At 39.7% G+C, this 16,488-nt stretch overlaps 1 protein-coding gene across 1 annotated transcript; it reads left to right on the top strand.

The window, feature by feature from the left end:
- Window positions 1-495: 495 nt before the first annotated feature.
- npffr2a (neuropeptide FF receptor 2a) lies at window positions 496-15,962 on the top strand. Its single transcript, XM_073840951.1, has 3 exons — window positions 496-832; window positions 6,105-6,204; window positions 14,649-15,962. The coding sequence occupies exons 1-3, from the start codon at window positions 502-504 to the stop codon at window positions 15,487-15,489; spliced, it is 1,272 nt and encodes a 423-aa protein (XP_073697052.1). The 5' UTR covers window positions 496-501; the 3' UTR covers window positions 15,490-15,962.
- Window positions 15,963-16,488: the final 526 nt, after the last annotated feature.

Genomic DNA, 16,488 nt, shown 5'->3' with positions numbered 1-16,488 from the left:
AGGAAACTTTAGTTTAGCATTGACTTGATCTCACAACAGTATGACTCAGTTAATTGTGCATCACAAATGAACTCGGAGCATCTTGATAACAGCCAATAAAATAATTCAAATTACATCAAACCAGACTCAAAGTCATCCCAAGTGCATTTAGTTGATGTCTACGTCCTTATCGTTCTTGAATGACTACAGAGGCGATGATTGCAGAGTGTAACTGATAACTGCAAATGACTTTATGAAAAGTAGGCTAATGGCAGGGTGTTATTTGTCATTAATCATTCACTTTAATCATTTGCTTACAATATGCAGAGTTAATTACACATCTGGAGATCGGCGAGATAAGGAGATAAACAGATTTGTTCAGTAGCAGCTGCATGTCAGAGAGGGTGAAAGCAAAAAAGGAAAAAAGACAATAAGGGAAAGACAAAGCCTTGATGCTGACTGAAGAGAACAGTGGGAATTAAGCCCATCTCTCAACCCTATTCTATTATCCTCAGATCTAAAATGAACGATACAGTGGACCTGAACTTTACTCTTGTGGATGATGGGAACTGGACTTTTGTCAACGGCTCCAATGAATTCTTCTTACCTCAGAACAACATTACTTATGTTGGATATTACCTGCATCAGCCATCTGTAGCAGCAGTATTCATAGTGTCCTACCTGCTCATTTTCCTGGTCTGCATGGTCGGAAATGGAGTGGTGTGTTTCATTGTGCTACGGAGCAAAAACATGCGCACCGTCACCAACCTTTTCATCCTCAACCTCGCCATCAGTGACCTTCTTGTTGGGATTTTCTGCATGCCCACAACTCTTCTTGACAACATTATTACAGGTCAGTGCAATGCCAGGAACCTTATATGTAATCTTTGCATCTTCTGTAAAGTTACTTGTTCCAGCTGAGGTTTGTTTTTCACAGTTTGTTGCATGCTTGAATTTTCAACTGACATTTACGGATCTCCTTAGGGCTGTCGTGACCAGAGAAGGCATCTATTTGAGTAGCCGGAAGGTTTTAAGTTAACACTGAGTTCATCTGTATTTGGCAGTAGAGGATGCTGTTCACCTTTAGAACGACAGGACCAGTATGACAAGTCGGTCCAGAATTTTCATACAAATGAACATGTATGAGAAGTGCTAGACTATAAAAATGTTTTTGGTCTGATAGGGAGTCACTATTTTTACTAAAATACAGACTCTTTGATGGCCACAAGACTAATGCAAATCACGCATGGTGTTATAAACAAGACAGATAAACTGGGGTCTTAACTGAATTCCATTTGCGTGTATATCTTACAGACGTGTTTATGAGCTGTTCTGAAACAGCCTAAAGAAAGAACTGGCACCGATATAGCTTGTCTGAGTGGGAATCAAAAGCAAAATGGCATGGCATCTTGATTATGAGATGTTGCTATTTATGCAAGATGTTTGTTTGTCCCAGCAAATGACTAATTTCTCTGGTGAGTATAAATGTAACCATAACAGGTTAATTAGAAGCTACAGGATAACGTCAAATTATAACTGACAACAAAGACTTTTGTCATCTGCTGTCAGTATGTTTATTTGAATATTACTTGTTTGTGCAGTATGCATGTGTTTGAGTGTGTATGATTGTTGTTAAAGTGGTCATTTACCTACAACACAAAATGAAATGACCCCAAGGGTCCTACACTTGATGATATATGTAACAACATATAGCTGCTATCTATTCACTCACTGTCAGGAGTGTCTACAAGATACACATATATTTAAAGAAAATGCCAGCAATTTTATGATAAACTGTTTATACTTCATAGATCATTGCTGGAAACAGACATACAATGCACAGCACAATATCAGCAGTTAAAATATCCTTGTTTATATCCTATGTTTTAAGATGTTTGTTTATATTTTACTTTGTATAACACTGCAGGACCATAAACGAGCATAATAATAACTGATATACTTGGGTCGTATAAATTCATAATCTAAAACATAAATATAAAATAGTTATGTTTTCTCATGATATTGGGTTATTATTGCTGTTTTAATGTTACTGTTTAATAAAACAAATAGGATTCTGAGAAAGCAGTCCTTCTTTGAAACTCTGAGTGCTGAGTGGTCCAGGAAGTGAGTGTTTCCATAGAGACAAAGTCATTGGCAAAATTAGAGTTCACTATACTTTAATGGCCTATAACACGACAGATTAGTGTGACAACAATGGTTGCTCTCAGTTGGGAGGAGTGTGCATTAGTGGCTGCAATCAGTGACAGATTCCAGAACATAAGCTTGCCTGTGCTGCGGAAAATTGGAATACAAAAATGTACTGTATGTAGCAATTTTCCTGGCTGTCTTCACTTTCCTGTTGTAGTACAATACATCCCATCAGCACCATTCTATTATTAATTATAACCCATCTTGTCATTTGTGCAGGTGGGAAATCTGTCGAAATTAGGCTGGTTTTTCCTGTTTTTATACGGAAAAACATGAGTGGTATCAGGACATTGTTTTAAAATATTGTGAGAAAGATGAGAAATGTTCAGTATGTAAGAAACAAACAATTTTGCATCACAGCTTAAAATGAGTTTGGCTTTCACTGCCAGTCTTTTTACACAAATCATTGCTTTTTTTAGCGATGGTATAAATATGATTATTTTCTGTGTGTGTATTCTAACTTTCAGAAATAAAGGATGTTGAAAATATTTTTTAAACTTTGCATACAGGAAATCTGCATTGATGCCAAAGTAAAAAGTAGACACCTGTTTACTTTGAAATAGTTTTATAATTATTGATTTTTACCCCCTATTTGTTCTCACTTCCTGTCTCAAGTGTATCCTGATATCAATTCAGTGTAAGGGGCATTTCATGCACTTCACACATTCCCATGGAATTAATTAGAGACTGAATGCAATTTTATACGCAATTGTGACTATTTGTGTGAGTAAGCCCTAGTGGGACGAGATGAAAGCTTTTCTTTCTGTCCAAAGTACTGCATTCTAATTAGATGTCTATTTATTCAGATTAAAATGTAGTTTGTAGCATTACACTTGGTTACAACCAAAGTGTGATCACAGCACGGTAATTAAATTAAAATTGTTATTACAAAAGAACAAAACTACTTGGTTAGATCAAAATAATGGGTGAAAACAGCATTTTGTGTTTTTTTGTGTGTGTCTGTGAGAAAGCACTCATTAAATAGGGTGAGTAAACAATATTCAAATAAGGTCAGTAAAACATTTCATATTAGTCATCCAAGGCCCAGAGGAAGCACAAGTGTGTCTTTTGTTCTTCAGCTTCTTAAGAGGTCCTTGGGGCTCAAAAGTTTTCATTTGTTGGCATAACTTCTATTGGGAGAGGAGGTTGTAGGGAATGAAAAGATGAAGTACTTGACTTAATATAGTGTAAATTCAAGTTGCAATTTCATTTAATGTTGACACATAGTCAAGGTAAAAACTATTTGTACCACACTTAATTGTGTTGAATATGCACTTATAGTGTAATTCAAATCCTACAAGTATTTTTTTAATGTACTTAATGAAATTAAATAAAAGGCCACAGTTCACAGCTGTTTCTTCACAAACTTACAGTCTTTAAAAAGTTATTAAAATCTTAAATAAATAAGCAGTATTTTCTGCTCAAATACTGGGGTGTGTCCGCTGTCAGCACTGAAACCACACCCACTAACGGGAAAGCTGCTCTCTCTCTCAGTTGTCAAATACTAATAAACTGAAATAAGGAGACAGAGATGTTTTGTAAATTATCGCAACCAAGTAATATGCATTTACGTGATGAAGGCATAGCTACCTAGCAAACTTTAAGCCGTAGTAACGGTAATCACAGTATCTTGCGATTCAATGGTTGAACTGCTAATGCTAATGCGCTCTAGTTATTATAGTGTTACCGGAGGGCCCATGCTTAGTGGCTCCAGTGCGTCACCGAGAAATGATTTCAGGCCCGTCCAAAAAACCCTGAGTGCAAAAATTAAGAAAAATTGTTTAACTGTCTAACACCACAGTTCAGTACTACATAGTCTTTGTATCATTCTTTAAGCAATACATTTCTAACATTCATAATGTGTTTAGAATAGGGCTGAATGATTAATCAAAGCAGTAGTAAATCTCCAGCACATGCTTTCAGATGTAGCAGCATTTACTACACAGAGCCTTAGTTCACTGACAAGCGACACAATATCGTGTTCATTATCGCAGACGATTAGATCATCATGCGATAATGAAATCAAAGCTATTGTTCTGCAATAATGACAGATGTTTGCGTAGCTTCTCAGTAAAATACAGCTATCTGTAGTAAATGGTGCTACATCTGAAAGCATGTGAAAATACCATATTTAATAACATGTTTTTACTCTAAACTCACTTCATAACTTCAGTCGAGTGTTTGAAATAAATCCTTCTGTGAGATGATGTGGCTTCATACACAGAAAATTATAATAAGAAGAACTCAGGTAATCCATATATTGTCATAGTCGTGTTTAATAGTCACGTTGAATCAATGAAAGCAGATGAATCTTCTGTTTATTCAGCTGCAGCGTTTGGGACTTCCTTGGTTTTTTCCTCTGGGCGTATTTGGAGTTTCTGTGTGAGAACGCCCTCTGGCCTTCAGATGGAGATTTATTACTGAACACAGAACCGTGCTACCCTAACAAGATGTGCATGACAATCACAGTTTTTGCTTAATCGCAATTTCATTTAGATTTATCGCGCAGCCCTAGTTAAGAAATAATTCTCAGAATTGCCTTTACATGGACTCTAAAAACGTGCCCTTTGTACTGATGTACTGTGATGTAATACATTTTAAATTTGGCAGTACACTTCAACCATATTTAAAAGACAAGAAAATCTATTATGAAATTACAAAATTGTACTCAAGTCCTACTTTAAGACTCTAAAGTTTGACTGATTGCATTTAATATACATTATACATTTACAAGCAATTAAGTGTCCTAAATCATGATAAAGTATATTTTTTCCACAAGGGTTATGACCTCGTGGAGATGACCTCAAAGCTGACACATATTTTACTAAACAGGGCAAATTAGCATTAGAGCGCCGATGGGAGGGGAAAATTCTGTGTGTGATTTACTGACAATGCGCACATTAAAGAACACAAATGCAGCCAGATCATTTCATAATGACCAGTACAATTTATGATACAGTTGTTTTTTTGGGGGTGTTAATAATAGCACAAAATACCAGCAATTTGAGTGCAAACGTTAGTAAAACGCATTGCGTTATTAATTTTAATACTCTCCTCCCATAAATTTTGCATCTGAAACACCTACAAATACATATTCAATAAAGTTAGGCACAAAAATAACTGTCTGCACCTTCTATTTTAACGCCAAAAGGTGGTTTGCGCTGGTGCAAGCTGCTAGTACAATTGGCCCATAGCCTAAAATCCGCAAACCTCAAATTTTATTTCATGAGCAATTCAAAATGTCCATCTTATATGTGTATGAATGGCCCCTAAGAGTCATGCAAATGAATTTGGTCTCCTATACAGATACTCTCCACCCCCACAGTGAAATATTGTTAAGCCTTTCCCTAAGCCAATTCACCTCCTCCAATCATACACAAAATACATTAAATCCCACCAGATGGGAAGTGTGATAGCAAGTGACCCACATGCTGTATACCAAGGCAATTTTGAAGGAATCTTGCTGTTCTGGCTCACAGTAGAGCATTGATTACACTTCAGCTAATTCTTGATTAAGGTTTAAAGGCAAAACTGGCCAAACAAACTGAACTGACATTCAGTTTAATTCACCATAGTTCCAGGCAAATGTTAATTATAATATTAGACAGTAGATTTATAATATCTGTATTTTTCAAACGCTGTCCTCTACAAGTTGGCATTTTGTCCACATGCAAAATACCATTAACTGGACACAAAATGTATTACACCAGCTGCTCGGGTGACTCAGTGTAAGATGCATGTCAAATGACACTCAGTGTGATGAACTACATCACTGTAAATGCTATGAAGGTTCAACAGTGAATATATAATGGGACACCCTTTTACAGTCATTATTTATGTAATCCAATTAATGTGTATCTGCCTGTATAATTTGGCCAGGATCATCTCTCAGTATGTGATCTCTATCCTCTCCCTAGGTTGGCCATTTGGAAGCATGGTCTGCAAAATGAGCGGTATGGTGCAGGGCATATCAGTCTCAGCCTCCGTTTTCACCTTGGTTGCCATAGCGGTTGACAGGTAATGTCATGGTAATATCATCATGTCCCTCAGTTCAAGCATTAATGATGCACTGTCAAAAGACCATATCACTTGAATGGCAGTTGCTATTTCCAGAATAGTTAAATAGCATTTGAATTTGAATATCTCAGCCATTGTGACTCGAAGGCCACTTGCTATCCAACACAACATTCAAAGTCCAGCATATAAAGGCAATTTTTTAGTATCTCTGTGTATCTTTATTTTATTTATTTATTGTCATGTAGGAACCTGATCTCATGACGAAAACACACCTGTGGGATGTCTTGTTTGCAAGATGCATAATACATGTGCCATGTACGTTTTGTGACATATTTGATGTAAATCATATGTCCACTGAGTGGTGCTAAAAGTGTTACATTTTTTCCACAGAAGAGATGAACGTACATATTGTACATTTTATGTGAAGTTGGTTTTGAACATGTCACCGCACAGTGAGTGTCGCTGTAACTCTAATGCTTTATGACATTTTAAAATAATGTACATCTGCACTACACCTAAACCTACCCGATAGTATTCAGCTTTTTCATCGCAAGTCATGAGTATTCCGTGCCGGCTGAGCTACCGAGCAAGATTGTTATGTGTGGTGTTGTGACTATTTTCGACCCCCTGCTAAATTATTATCCCCTTTCATTGAAATCGCTACATGATTGCCTAATCCTAACCCTTACAAATACTAGGGGGGTAGTAATCTGGTGGGGGTCAGAATTCGGCACAACACCGGAAAGCGAAACATATGGAGCTGTAATCAGGGGCGGACTTGCTATCGGGAGAACCGGGAGAATTCCCGGTGACCTGGTAGCCAATTTGGCCCGCTGCCCTCCAATTTTTATTATTATAATTTTTTTTATGTTGTTTTTGTTGCATGCCGAATGTACTAAAGTGGTTATTTCGGAATTCGCCATTCAATAAAATACAAAACAAAAAAATAAAAATAAATCATGAATCGGTTAGTCTTAACTGGCAACGCATTTCGCATCCGCGCGTCCGCCTAAAGGACGCAAGACTCAAGAGTAGAGTGGAAGTGCCCAGCTGGAGCAGAGACAAATCTATCCTGTTCAAGACCTAAAGTGCAGGTCAGTTGCATCTGTTAATAGACTATTGTAGTTTTGTCTTTGTCAACTTAAGCATTAAACTGCTAGCAAATGTTAGTAGTAGCAGTCAGTTACTGCAGAATTAACGAATTAACATAATTACAATTATAATGTGCAATTTAGCTGACAAATATTCACATCGTTTTAAAACGGGTTTAGGGAGCTAAGGCATACAACACAACCCTTATACAAATTAACCGTGGTTTTACTAAACAAAACATCCTTGGTTACTATGGTTAGGCTACTGCTTTGTAACCACAAATGTAAACTATATAGTTTCACCATGGTATTTGTTGTAAAACTCCAAAAAACTGCCAAAAACATGGTTACTACGTTTACCAGAGGCCCAATAATACCATGGTTAATTTTCCTTAGGGCAAAATATGACCCATACTGCAAAAAAAAAAAAAAAAAAAAAGTTCAGTTTTAAGAAGTTTCAGTTTTTTAATAAAGATAAATTCAAGATGTAGCTATTATTGTACTAATTTTTACATTAAGGCAAGCTAAAACAATAAAATGTTCCTAATGTAATACTTAAATTTTTCAAAAATAAATGTATACCTTTACTATTGTCACAAGGAGGGTCAGACTGAGACGTGCGGATCCATTTGCAGCATTTATTTAGAATCGTCAACAGGCCAGAATAAATCACCAGAAAACAGGAACAACGTAGGTAATCCGGGAAACCGTTCGATAGACAGGGAATGGTCGCAATGGCAGGAAGCAGGAATCGTCAACGGGGTACACAGTCCAGAGTCATACACAGATAATCCAACACAGAGAAAAACGCTTAGAATAACGACCATATGGAACGATAAGACTTCGCCAGGAAGTGTGTGTGTCTGTGGCTTAAATGCATGTGGGTAAATGTGAAACAGGTGTGTGCAGCAATCAGTTCAGTGGGAAACAAGGAGCAGCTGTGTGCAGTGATTGGTGCAGTGGCTTATGGGGATTGCAGTCCAGAATATGTGTGCAAGAGTTCATGATGAGAAGACAGGCCAGATACATGACAGAGCCCCTCCCCAAGGAGCGGCTTCCAGACGCTCTAACCACATAATACAACCTGGAGGGTGGTGGAGCGGAGGCGGAACAGGGGGAGGGATGGAGGGCCAGGTCCATGTAGGGGTACTGGAACCCCAAACTGAGGCGGAGCCGACGGAGGGAGAAGCCATGATGGAAGAAGGGTTGGCTCTTGCATGGGGCCGACCGACGGAGGTGGAGCCCGAGGCGGAACCGGAGAGTCGATGGTCCTGGGCGACACAGAGGATCCGGAGGGCCAAGGCGGAACCCAAGGCTCTGGCGACCCCGGCGGAGATGGAGGTCCGGAGGTACGCAGCGGAGCCGGAGTGACAGAGGATCGAGGCTGTGCCCACGGGAGGGAGGAGGTCCACAGAGCCGGCAGGACGGAGTGACGAGGCGCAGCCGGAGGAGTAGAGTCCGGAGGCGAAGGTGGGGCGACGACTGACCGGGGCGGAGCCGGAGAGACGATGGAGCCCGGAGGAGCTGGTGGGCCGACGGCCGACAACGGAGACGAGGGAGCACAGAGCCGGGGTGGAGCCGCAGGGTCGGAGGGCCGAGGTGGAGTCCAGGACTCTGAGACTGGAGGTGATGGTGAGGGGTCCTTCAGTCTGGACACCGATGGAGACTGGCAGTCCCACGGCAAGTCCTCTGCACCGAAGGTGGGATGTGGGTGAGCAGAGGGACTGTCAGGAGACAGAGGTGGCGGAACTGGAGCAGCAGGGAGGGTGGGTGGGAACAGTCCATGCATGAGCTCCGTGACCAGAACCGGGCAGACAGGAATCTCAGGACGACTGGATGGAACCAGCGGAGTCTCTGGAAGGCTGGGCAGAACCAGCGGAGGCTCTGGAAGGCAGGGCGGAACCAGCGGAGTCTCTGGAAGGCTGGGCGGAACCAGCGGAGTCTCTGGAAGGCTGGGCGGAACCAGCGGAGTCTCTGGAAGGCTGGGCGGAACCAGCGGAGTCTCTGGAAGGCTGGGCGGAACCAGCGGAGTCTCTGGAAGGCTGGGCGGAACCAGCGGAGTCTCTGGAAGGCCGGGCGGAACCAGCGGAGTCTCTGGAAGGCCGGGCGGAACCAGCGGAGGCTCTGGAAGGCCGGGCGGGACCAGCGGAGGCTCTGGAAGGCCGGGCGGGACCAGCGGAGGCTCTGGAAGGCCGGGCGGGACCAGCGGAGGCTCTGGAAGGCCGGGCGGGACCAGCGGAGGCTCTGGAAGGCCGGGCGGGACCAGCGGAGGCTCTGGAAGGCCGGGCGGGACCAGCGGAGGCTCTGGAAAGCTGGGCTGAACCAGCGGAGGCTCTGGAAGGACGGGCTGAACCAGCGGAGGCTCTGGAGAACTGGACGACCCCAGCGGAGACTCAGGAGGGCTGGGCGTCTCCAGCGGAGACTCTGGAAGAGCAGCCATCTTGTGCAATGGCTCTGGAAGGGGGCCCATCTTGAGAGCAGACTCTGGAAGGGCAGCCATTTTGCGAACAGAGTCTAGAAGGGAGGTCATCTTGTCAAGAGACTCTAGAAGGGAGGCCATCTTGCTTACAGACTCATGCGGGTCCATATTGTGATGCTGGAGAATAAAGCTGCTGGATCCTTGTAGTGGCGAGGTCTTCTGTCACAAGGAGGGTCAGACTGAGACGTGCGGATCCATTTGCAGCATTTATTTAGAATTGTCAACAGGCCAGAATAATCACCAGAAAACAGGAACAACGTAGGTAATCTGGGAAACCGTTCGATAGACAGGGAATGGTCGCAATGGCAGGAAGCAGGAATCGTCAACGGGGTACACAGTCCAGAGTCATACACAGATAATCCAACACAGAGAAAAACGCTTAGAATAACGACCATATGGAACGATAAGACTTCACCAGGAAGTGTGTGTGTCTGTGGCTTAAATGCATGTGGGTAAATGTGAAACAGGTGTGTGCAGCAATCAGTTCAGTGGGAAACAAGGAGCAGCTGTGTGCAGTGATTGGTGCAGTGGCTTATGGGGATTGCAGTCCAGAATGTGTGTGCAAGAGTTCATGATGAGAAGACAGACCAGATACATGACAACTATGTGCATATAAATGACAATGAGGTGGTTGTTTTGCAATAAGGTTGAGATGTGTTGATGAAAAAAAAGTGACAGAAAGAAGAAAATTAGTTAAAAAAGTAAACACACATGAGAGATTAAAAAAACTAAAAAGGAAATTGGAAGTTCAAGAGATAACCTGTAATTATTTTACCCAGTTGATTTAAACTTTTTTATATGATGATGATGGCCATAAAAAATATTGTTGTTCGTGGTTTCAAAATTGGGTGTGGGTGTGTGGGATGGCCTGGATAAGTGTGAGATTTCCCGGCCTGAAATTTTGTCCCAGTCCACCCCTGGCTGTAATCATAACTGTGTATGAAAACGATTACAAGTTCTCCCTGTTTTACCGCCTCTAGTGTTAATTTCTGTTGGAAACTGCAGTGATATGTACTTATTGGTATGTATTTTATGAAAAAGGTATGTTTTTGTCATGAGATCAGGTAGGATTTTTTTTTAAGTTAGATTAGTATTTTCTGGAGTCTTTGGGTATATTAACAGAATAGTTCAGCCAAAAATGAAGATTTGCTTAAAATTTATACACCTTCAAGCTATACAAGATGAGTTTGTTTCTTCTTTAGAACAGATTTGGAGTAATATTGCATTACATCACTTGCTCACCAATGGATACTCTCCAAAGAATTTTCTGCAGAGAATCCAATAATAAGCAGTGGATGTAATGCTGAATTACTCCAAGTCCAAGGGGTTTGCTAAAAATACGTCTACACTAATCCGGGTACATTTAAAAATGACATTTTCATTTCAAAACACTTTCCGTCCACACTAGCGTCTTCCAAAAGTTACTCATCCACACTGAAACATCAGAAAATGTTAAAATCACCATACTGCACATGCGTAAAGCCTTTAAAAAAATCTCACTGAGACAAGACAGATGGAAGATGTTTTCATGCAATTCTTCTGACAGGATCGTTTTTTTAGAAAAAATCTCTTCATTATCCGACGTGTCCAGGTTACAGTCACTCACCTTTATATATTTGACCTAAAACGCAACTACCCTGAAACAACAATCGCGAATAAACTTTCTGTCATCTCTGCAGGACTGTGATATGAAGAGAGTACAAAATAACATATATTGCAACGGTGTGAAAGTATAATAGCACAAAAAAGGCACAATACCAGTATAAACATAGATATGTATTAGTACAATTTGTAACAGGACTAAACATGCGTCATCATTTTAAAAAAACTTTTCAGAGAGAGTTTTTAAAAAGCTCCATTTTCCTTGACAAAAACACTGTGTTTGTGCGGACAGAAGGCCAAAACAGAGAGAAAAAATGTTGTGTGGACAAGGCCTAAAGCCCCTAGTTTAACAACCACTTTTTAAAGGAATTTGTGTTTAAAACTAGATAAAACTGCATTCAGCTTACAGAGATGGTTTAAGAATGCTTTATGGGTGAACCGATATTCAGCTTATTTCATTGACAAGGCTGACTGGTTTTAAAATTAATTGAGAAGGATGTAAGACGATTGATATTACCTCTTTGTTGATCATGAAAGACTCGCTGAAGAGTAGCACATAATAGTATATAAATCATAAGAGCGGTTTGATATTTGATGAATCTGATAAGGGACGAGCCCCATGCTGTAGTGTGTCTTAGTCCAGGCTGTTGTTATTGGAATGGTCCTGTTCCTTTAGATTGGACAGCTGGACTTTCATACCCACCTGATGTCATTGTTATATCATCGCGACATGGGGTCTTTGGGGAAAGCAGTGAGATGAAAACATTAACTGTTGGATTGGGTGAGTGTGTGTGCTATATCACTGTTGTGCATCTGTTCCTGCTTAATACTACCAGACGGTGAATCAGAGTGTTATATTAACCCTGATTTCCACTTACATTTTTACACATGGCATCACATTTAATTACTTGTTAACTAGTCAGCTGAGGTGATGTTTTCACTCTCAGTTTTTTGTTTCGTATCTCGTATCTCGTCTACTCTATCCAGCACAACCGTAATAATTAGCTACAGATTGGCTTTATGTGAACCCTAGTCTGCTCTCATTTTCAATTTAGTTTTTATTCTGACCATTTCTATGAAACCTAAAAGTGACTATGTATCAAACAAGGCACCCTCAAACAAACAAACAGATTTCAAACAGCACAAAATAATGATTGCATTCCTCTTGGAAAGTACAATCCAACATAAATCAGTGTATTATGGGTAAAAATGAGTGCAGTTTGCTATATAAGGAATGAAATTGTTCACTTACAATAGGGAGTGCTTTCAGACACAGCTTGCAGTAATACGTTCTGTACGGCATAGAAAATAAAGGTGAATAATGTAACAGGTTTCTGAAGGAGGATGCTCCGCAATAAGGTATTTATCGAATGTATTCCCACATATCGCTAGAGCAGTTGAAAAGCATGCAAGGCATGCATTTAAGCATTTAATACCATGTGCTTACTTTTTGCAGTGTTGTTTGATTTCTATCCTACCTAGTATTTATGTAGATAGTTTGGGGAAATGCAAGGGTACACTGAGGCCATCAGGCTTCTCATTTCAAATAACTTTTTTATTTGTTGTCTATTCTGCAGATAATAACAGTTTACCACAACAATAGTGGGATAAATCCCTGTGCACCAAGAAGGGTGCTGTAAATGATCAGTGTTTCTTTGCTGTCACATTCAAGTGTTGTTAAAGCTTTTGTACTGTACATAAAGCTTCCACATCAATTACTCTGCTACACTGGAGATTTTGTTAATATATCTTATTCTTTCTTCACATAATAGCTTCTCATTTGGTTTTCCAACAATAGGTCTGTGTTTCTTTCAAGCAAGTACCGTTTTATAAAGCAGTTTTCAGCAGCTCTAAAGCATCACATTAGTATTTAGCCTTTGTTTTAAATGCTTTTTTAAAGAGGGGTTGGTTGTTTGGTTACAGATCAATTGTACTTGAAGACTGTGCTGATTAAGCTTGTGTACTTTTCATTTGTGCTTAATGGAAATGGCCAGTGGTGTCAAGTACCTACTTGGTACTATTTTGTGGTTAAGCCTATTTTTTACAGAATAAAAATTTTATCTCACAATTATGCTTTTTTCATGCAGTTCTGAGTTTACGTCTCAAAATTCTGACTTCTGAGTTTATATTTCCTTTAAAGGGTACCGATTAATCCCCATTTTACAAGATGTAATATAAGTCTTAGATGTCCCCAGAGTGTATCTTTAAAGTTTATAAAAATATAAATATATTACAGATCATATATTATATCATTTTGAAAATGGAAGCAGAAACACACTGTTTTCGTGTTTCGCCCCTTTTCCAGATACTCTGCCAAAAACATCTGTTTGTTAAAAACACATATAAATTATAAAAACAGCTGTTAAGTCTGTGAAGGTCAAGGGGTTAGAAGTGGTACACATTGACGTTTGCAAAAACAAACAAACAAAAATGTTGACGCCGTTTTTGTTTTTCATATGCTTGTAGAGAAAGGCTACCAAAAATAAAATTACTAGGTTGTCCTTTTTCATGTTTTCTGGGTTGGTAGATGCACTGGGGACCCAATTATAGCACTTAAACACAGAAAAAGTCAGATTTTCATGATATGCCATCTTTAAGGGGCACCTCATTTTATGGTCATAAGAATTTGTCTCTATCTCAAATAAGGTCAGAACTCAGAGGAAAAAAGTTTTATACAGGATTGTATAAACCTTTTTCGGTAACACCTTAGAATAGGCGACACTTATTCACTATTAACTACGACTTATTAGCATGCATATTACTAGAATATTGGCCATTTATTAGTACTAATTAAGCACATATTAATGCCTTATTCTACATGACCTTATTGTACATCCCTAATCCTACCCAATACCTAAATCTGAAAACTACCTTACTAACTATTAATAACCAGCAAATTAGGAATTTATTGAGGGAAAAGTGGTAGTTAATAGTGAATAAGTGTTACTTATTCTAAAGTGTTACCCCTTTTTCTGGTCAAAATTATTCAGAAAGTACTATTAACTGAGACATACTGAGTTGAGAGAACAGCGAACAAGAACAGAACATCTTTTGAAATCCCCCCAAAGGTACTGAAACATCAAAAAAACCTCATTCAGTAGTGTTCAATTTGTCTGCATGTTAGGATAAAACATTGTGAGGAACTAATACACTTTTTAAAAACACTTCAAAATCACTACAAAGGCACCTCATGTTATTTGTTTCATATCTGACACATTTGTTTCTTTAAAGAGCTGGTAAATGTTTAACGTGTTGCCGGTTGTCTTTTGCAGATTCCGATGTATTGTGTATCCCTTCAAGCAAAAACTCACAATATCAACAGCCACCCTTATCATTGTGATAATCTGGGTCTTGGCAGTGTCCATCATGTGCCCCTCTGGTGTCATGCTTCAGGTGACTAAAGAACAAAGCATCCGCGTGTTCTTGGGAGATGGCAATCGAACGAGCCCTTTCTACTGGTGCAGAGAAAACTGGCCTAACCAGGAGATGAGGAAGATCTACACCACCGTCCTGTTTGCCAACATCTACCTGGCTCCTCTATCCCTCATAGTGATCATGTACGCAAGGATTGGGATCACTCTGTTTAAAACGGCCATGCCGGCAGGGGGCAAACCTGGCCACGATAACCGCCACTCTGTGTCGAAGAAAAAACAAAGAGTGATCAAAATGCTCCTCATCGTGGCCTTGCTCTTCGTCTTGTCCTGGTTGCCTCTGTGGACGCTGATGATGCTAACAGACTATGTGAAACTTACTGAACATCAGTACAGGCTTATTAACATCTACATCTACCCTTTTGCCCACTGGTTGGCCTTTTTCAACAGCAGCGTCAACCCGATTATCTATGGGTTCTTCAATGAGAACTTCCGCCGTGGTTTCCAGGCTGTGTTTAAGTTCGGTCTGTGTCCTGTCGGTGGTCAGCATCGGACCTATTCTCATAGGGTGCAGGGCAATTCTGTGCAACCGGTCAACCCGCAACCCTCCACAGAGCCCATCTCTCTTAACAGCATAGAGAACAACAGTTCAAGGAGGATGAACCACGTCAATGAGCAAGACTTAGTGATGGAAGATTTAGAGAAAGTGTCTGAATGCAGTATGGAAGGAGCTTCTCTTTAAGGAGCTTAATAGAAAGGAATTGTATGATAGCAGGCGTTACATCTTAAATTACAGACTATTATTTACTTAAATTTTTAACATTATACAGTTGTGTATAAAATGGATTCTACCCATTTTTTTTGAATAGTCATTTGCTGCTAACATGAATGTACTTATTTTCTCAGATACAATTGGGCACATCTGGCAGTTTATCAACTGTAGTCTTGTAAACTTTTCAATCTATAAAGATAAATTTAACATTATTGTAAAATTGTGTATATTCACAGAATCATTATGTGCATTCACTACTGTATAGTGATGTAAACATCTGGTGTTTTACAGTACATCATTTTATTTATTAATTTATTTTTATATGCACATGAAAGTATCAGAACTGCCATAATCCAGAATCATTAATTGTTTCTGGATTAAAAAGTAGGATTTTAGGCACAGCACTTGGATCTTAATATCAACATTAAACCTTCATACCTCATCTGTGACATTCCTCGAAACACTGGAATAAATTTCAGTGGGAGGGCTTTATGGACCATATTTGTTAAAGAGAGAGGTCACCCAAAAATGAAAGTTCTGTCATTAATTACTCACCCTCATGTCGTTCCAAACCCGCAAGGTTACAATTTCGGAACACAAATTACAATATTTTTGATAAAAATCCGAGAGCTTTCTGACCCTGCATACACAGCAACTGACACGTTCAAAAGTAGTAGTAAGACATTGTTAAAATAGTCCATGTGATATCAGTGGTTCAACCTGAATTTTATAAAGCTATTAGGGATGCTCATATTGACCGTTTAACCGTTAACCGACAGTAAGAATTTTAACCGATTATTACTATCAGTTAAACGGTTTAAAAGGTTTTTTTTCTATTCTTTTTTTTTTTTTTACGTTTGCTGCATGGTGAAAGAAATAATGCTATTTGTAAGTTATCTGTTTACTCACGCGCGCGTGTTGATGCACCTGTATATGCAACTCAATGGCAAGTGGCGTTATTGGGTTATC

This window comes from Garra rufa, chromosome 5, assembly GCF_049309525.1.
Source record: "Garra rufa chromosome 5, GarRuf1.0, whole genome shotgun sequence".
Lineage (NCBI taxonomy): Eukaryota > Metazoa > Chordata > Actinopteri > Cypriniformes > Cyprinidae > Garra > Garra rufa.
Note: the sequence above shows the minus strand (reverse complement) of the source record. Positions and strands in the feature narration are given on the sequence as shown.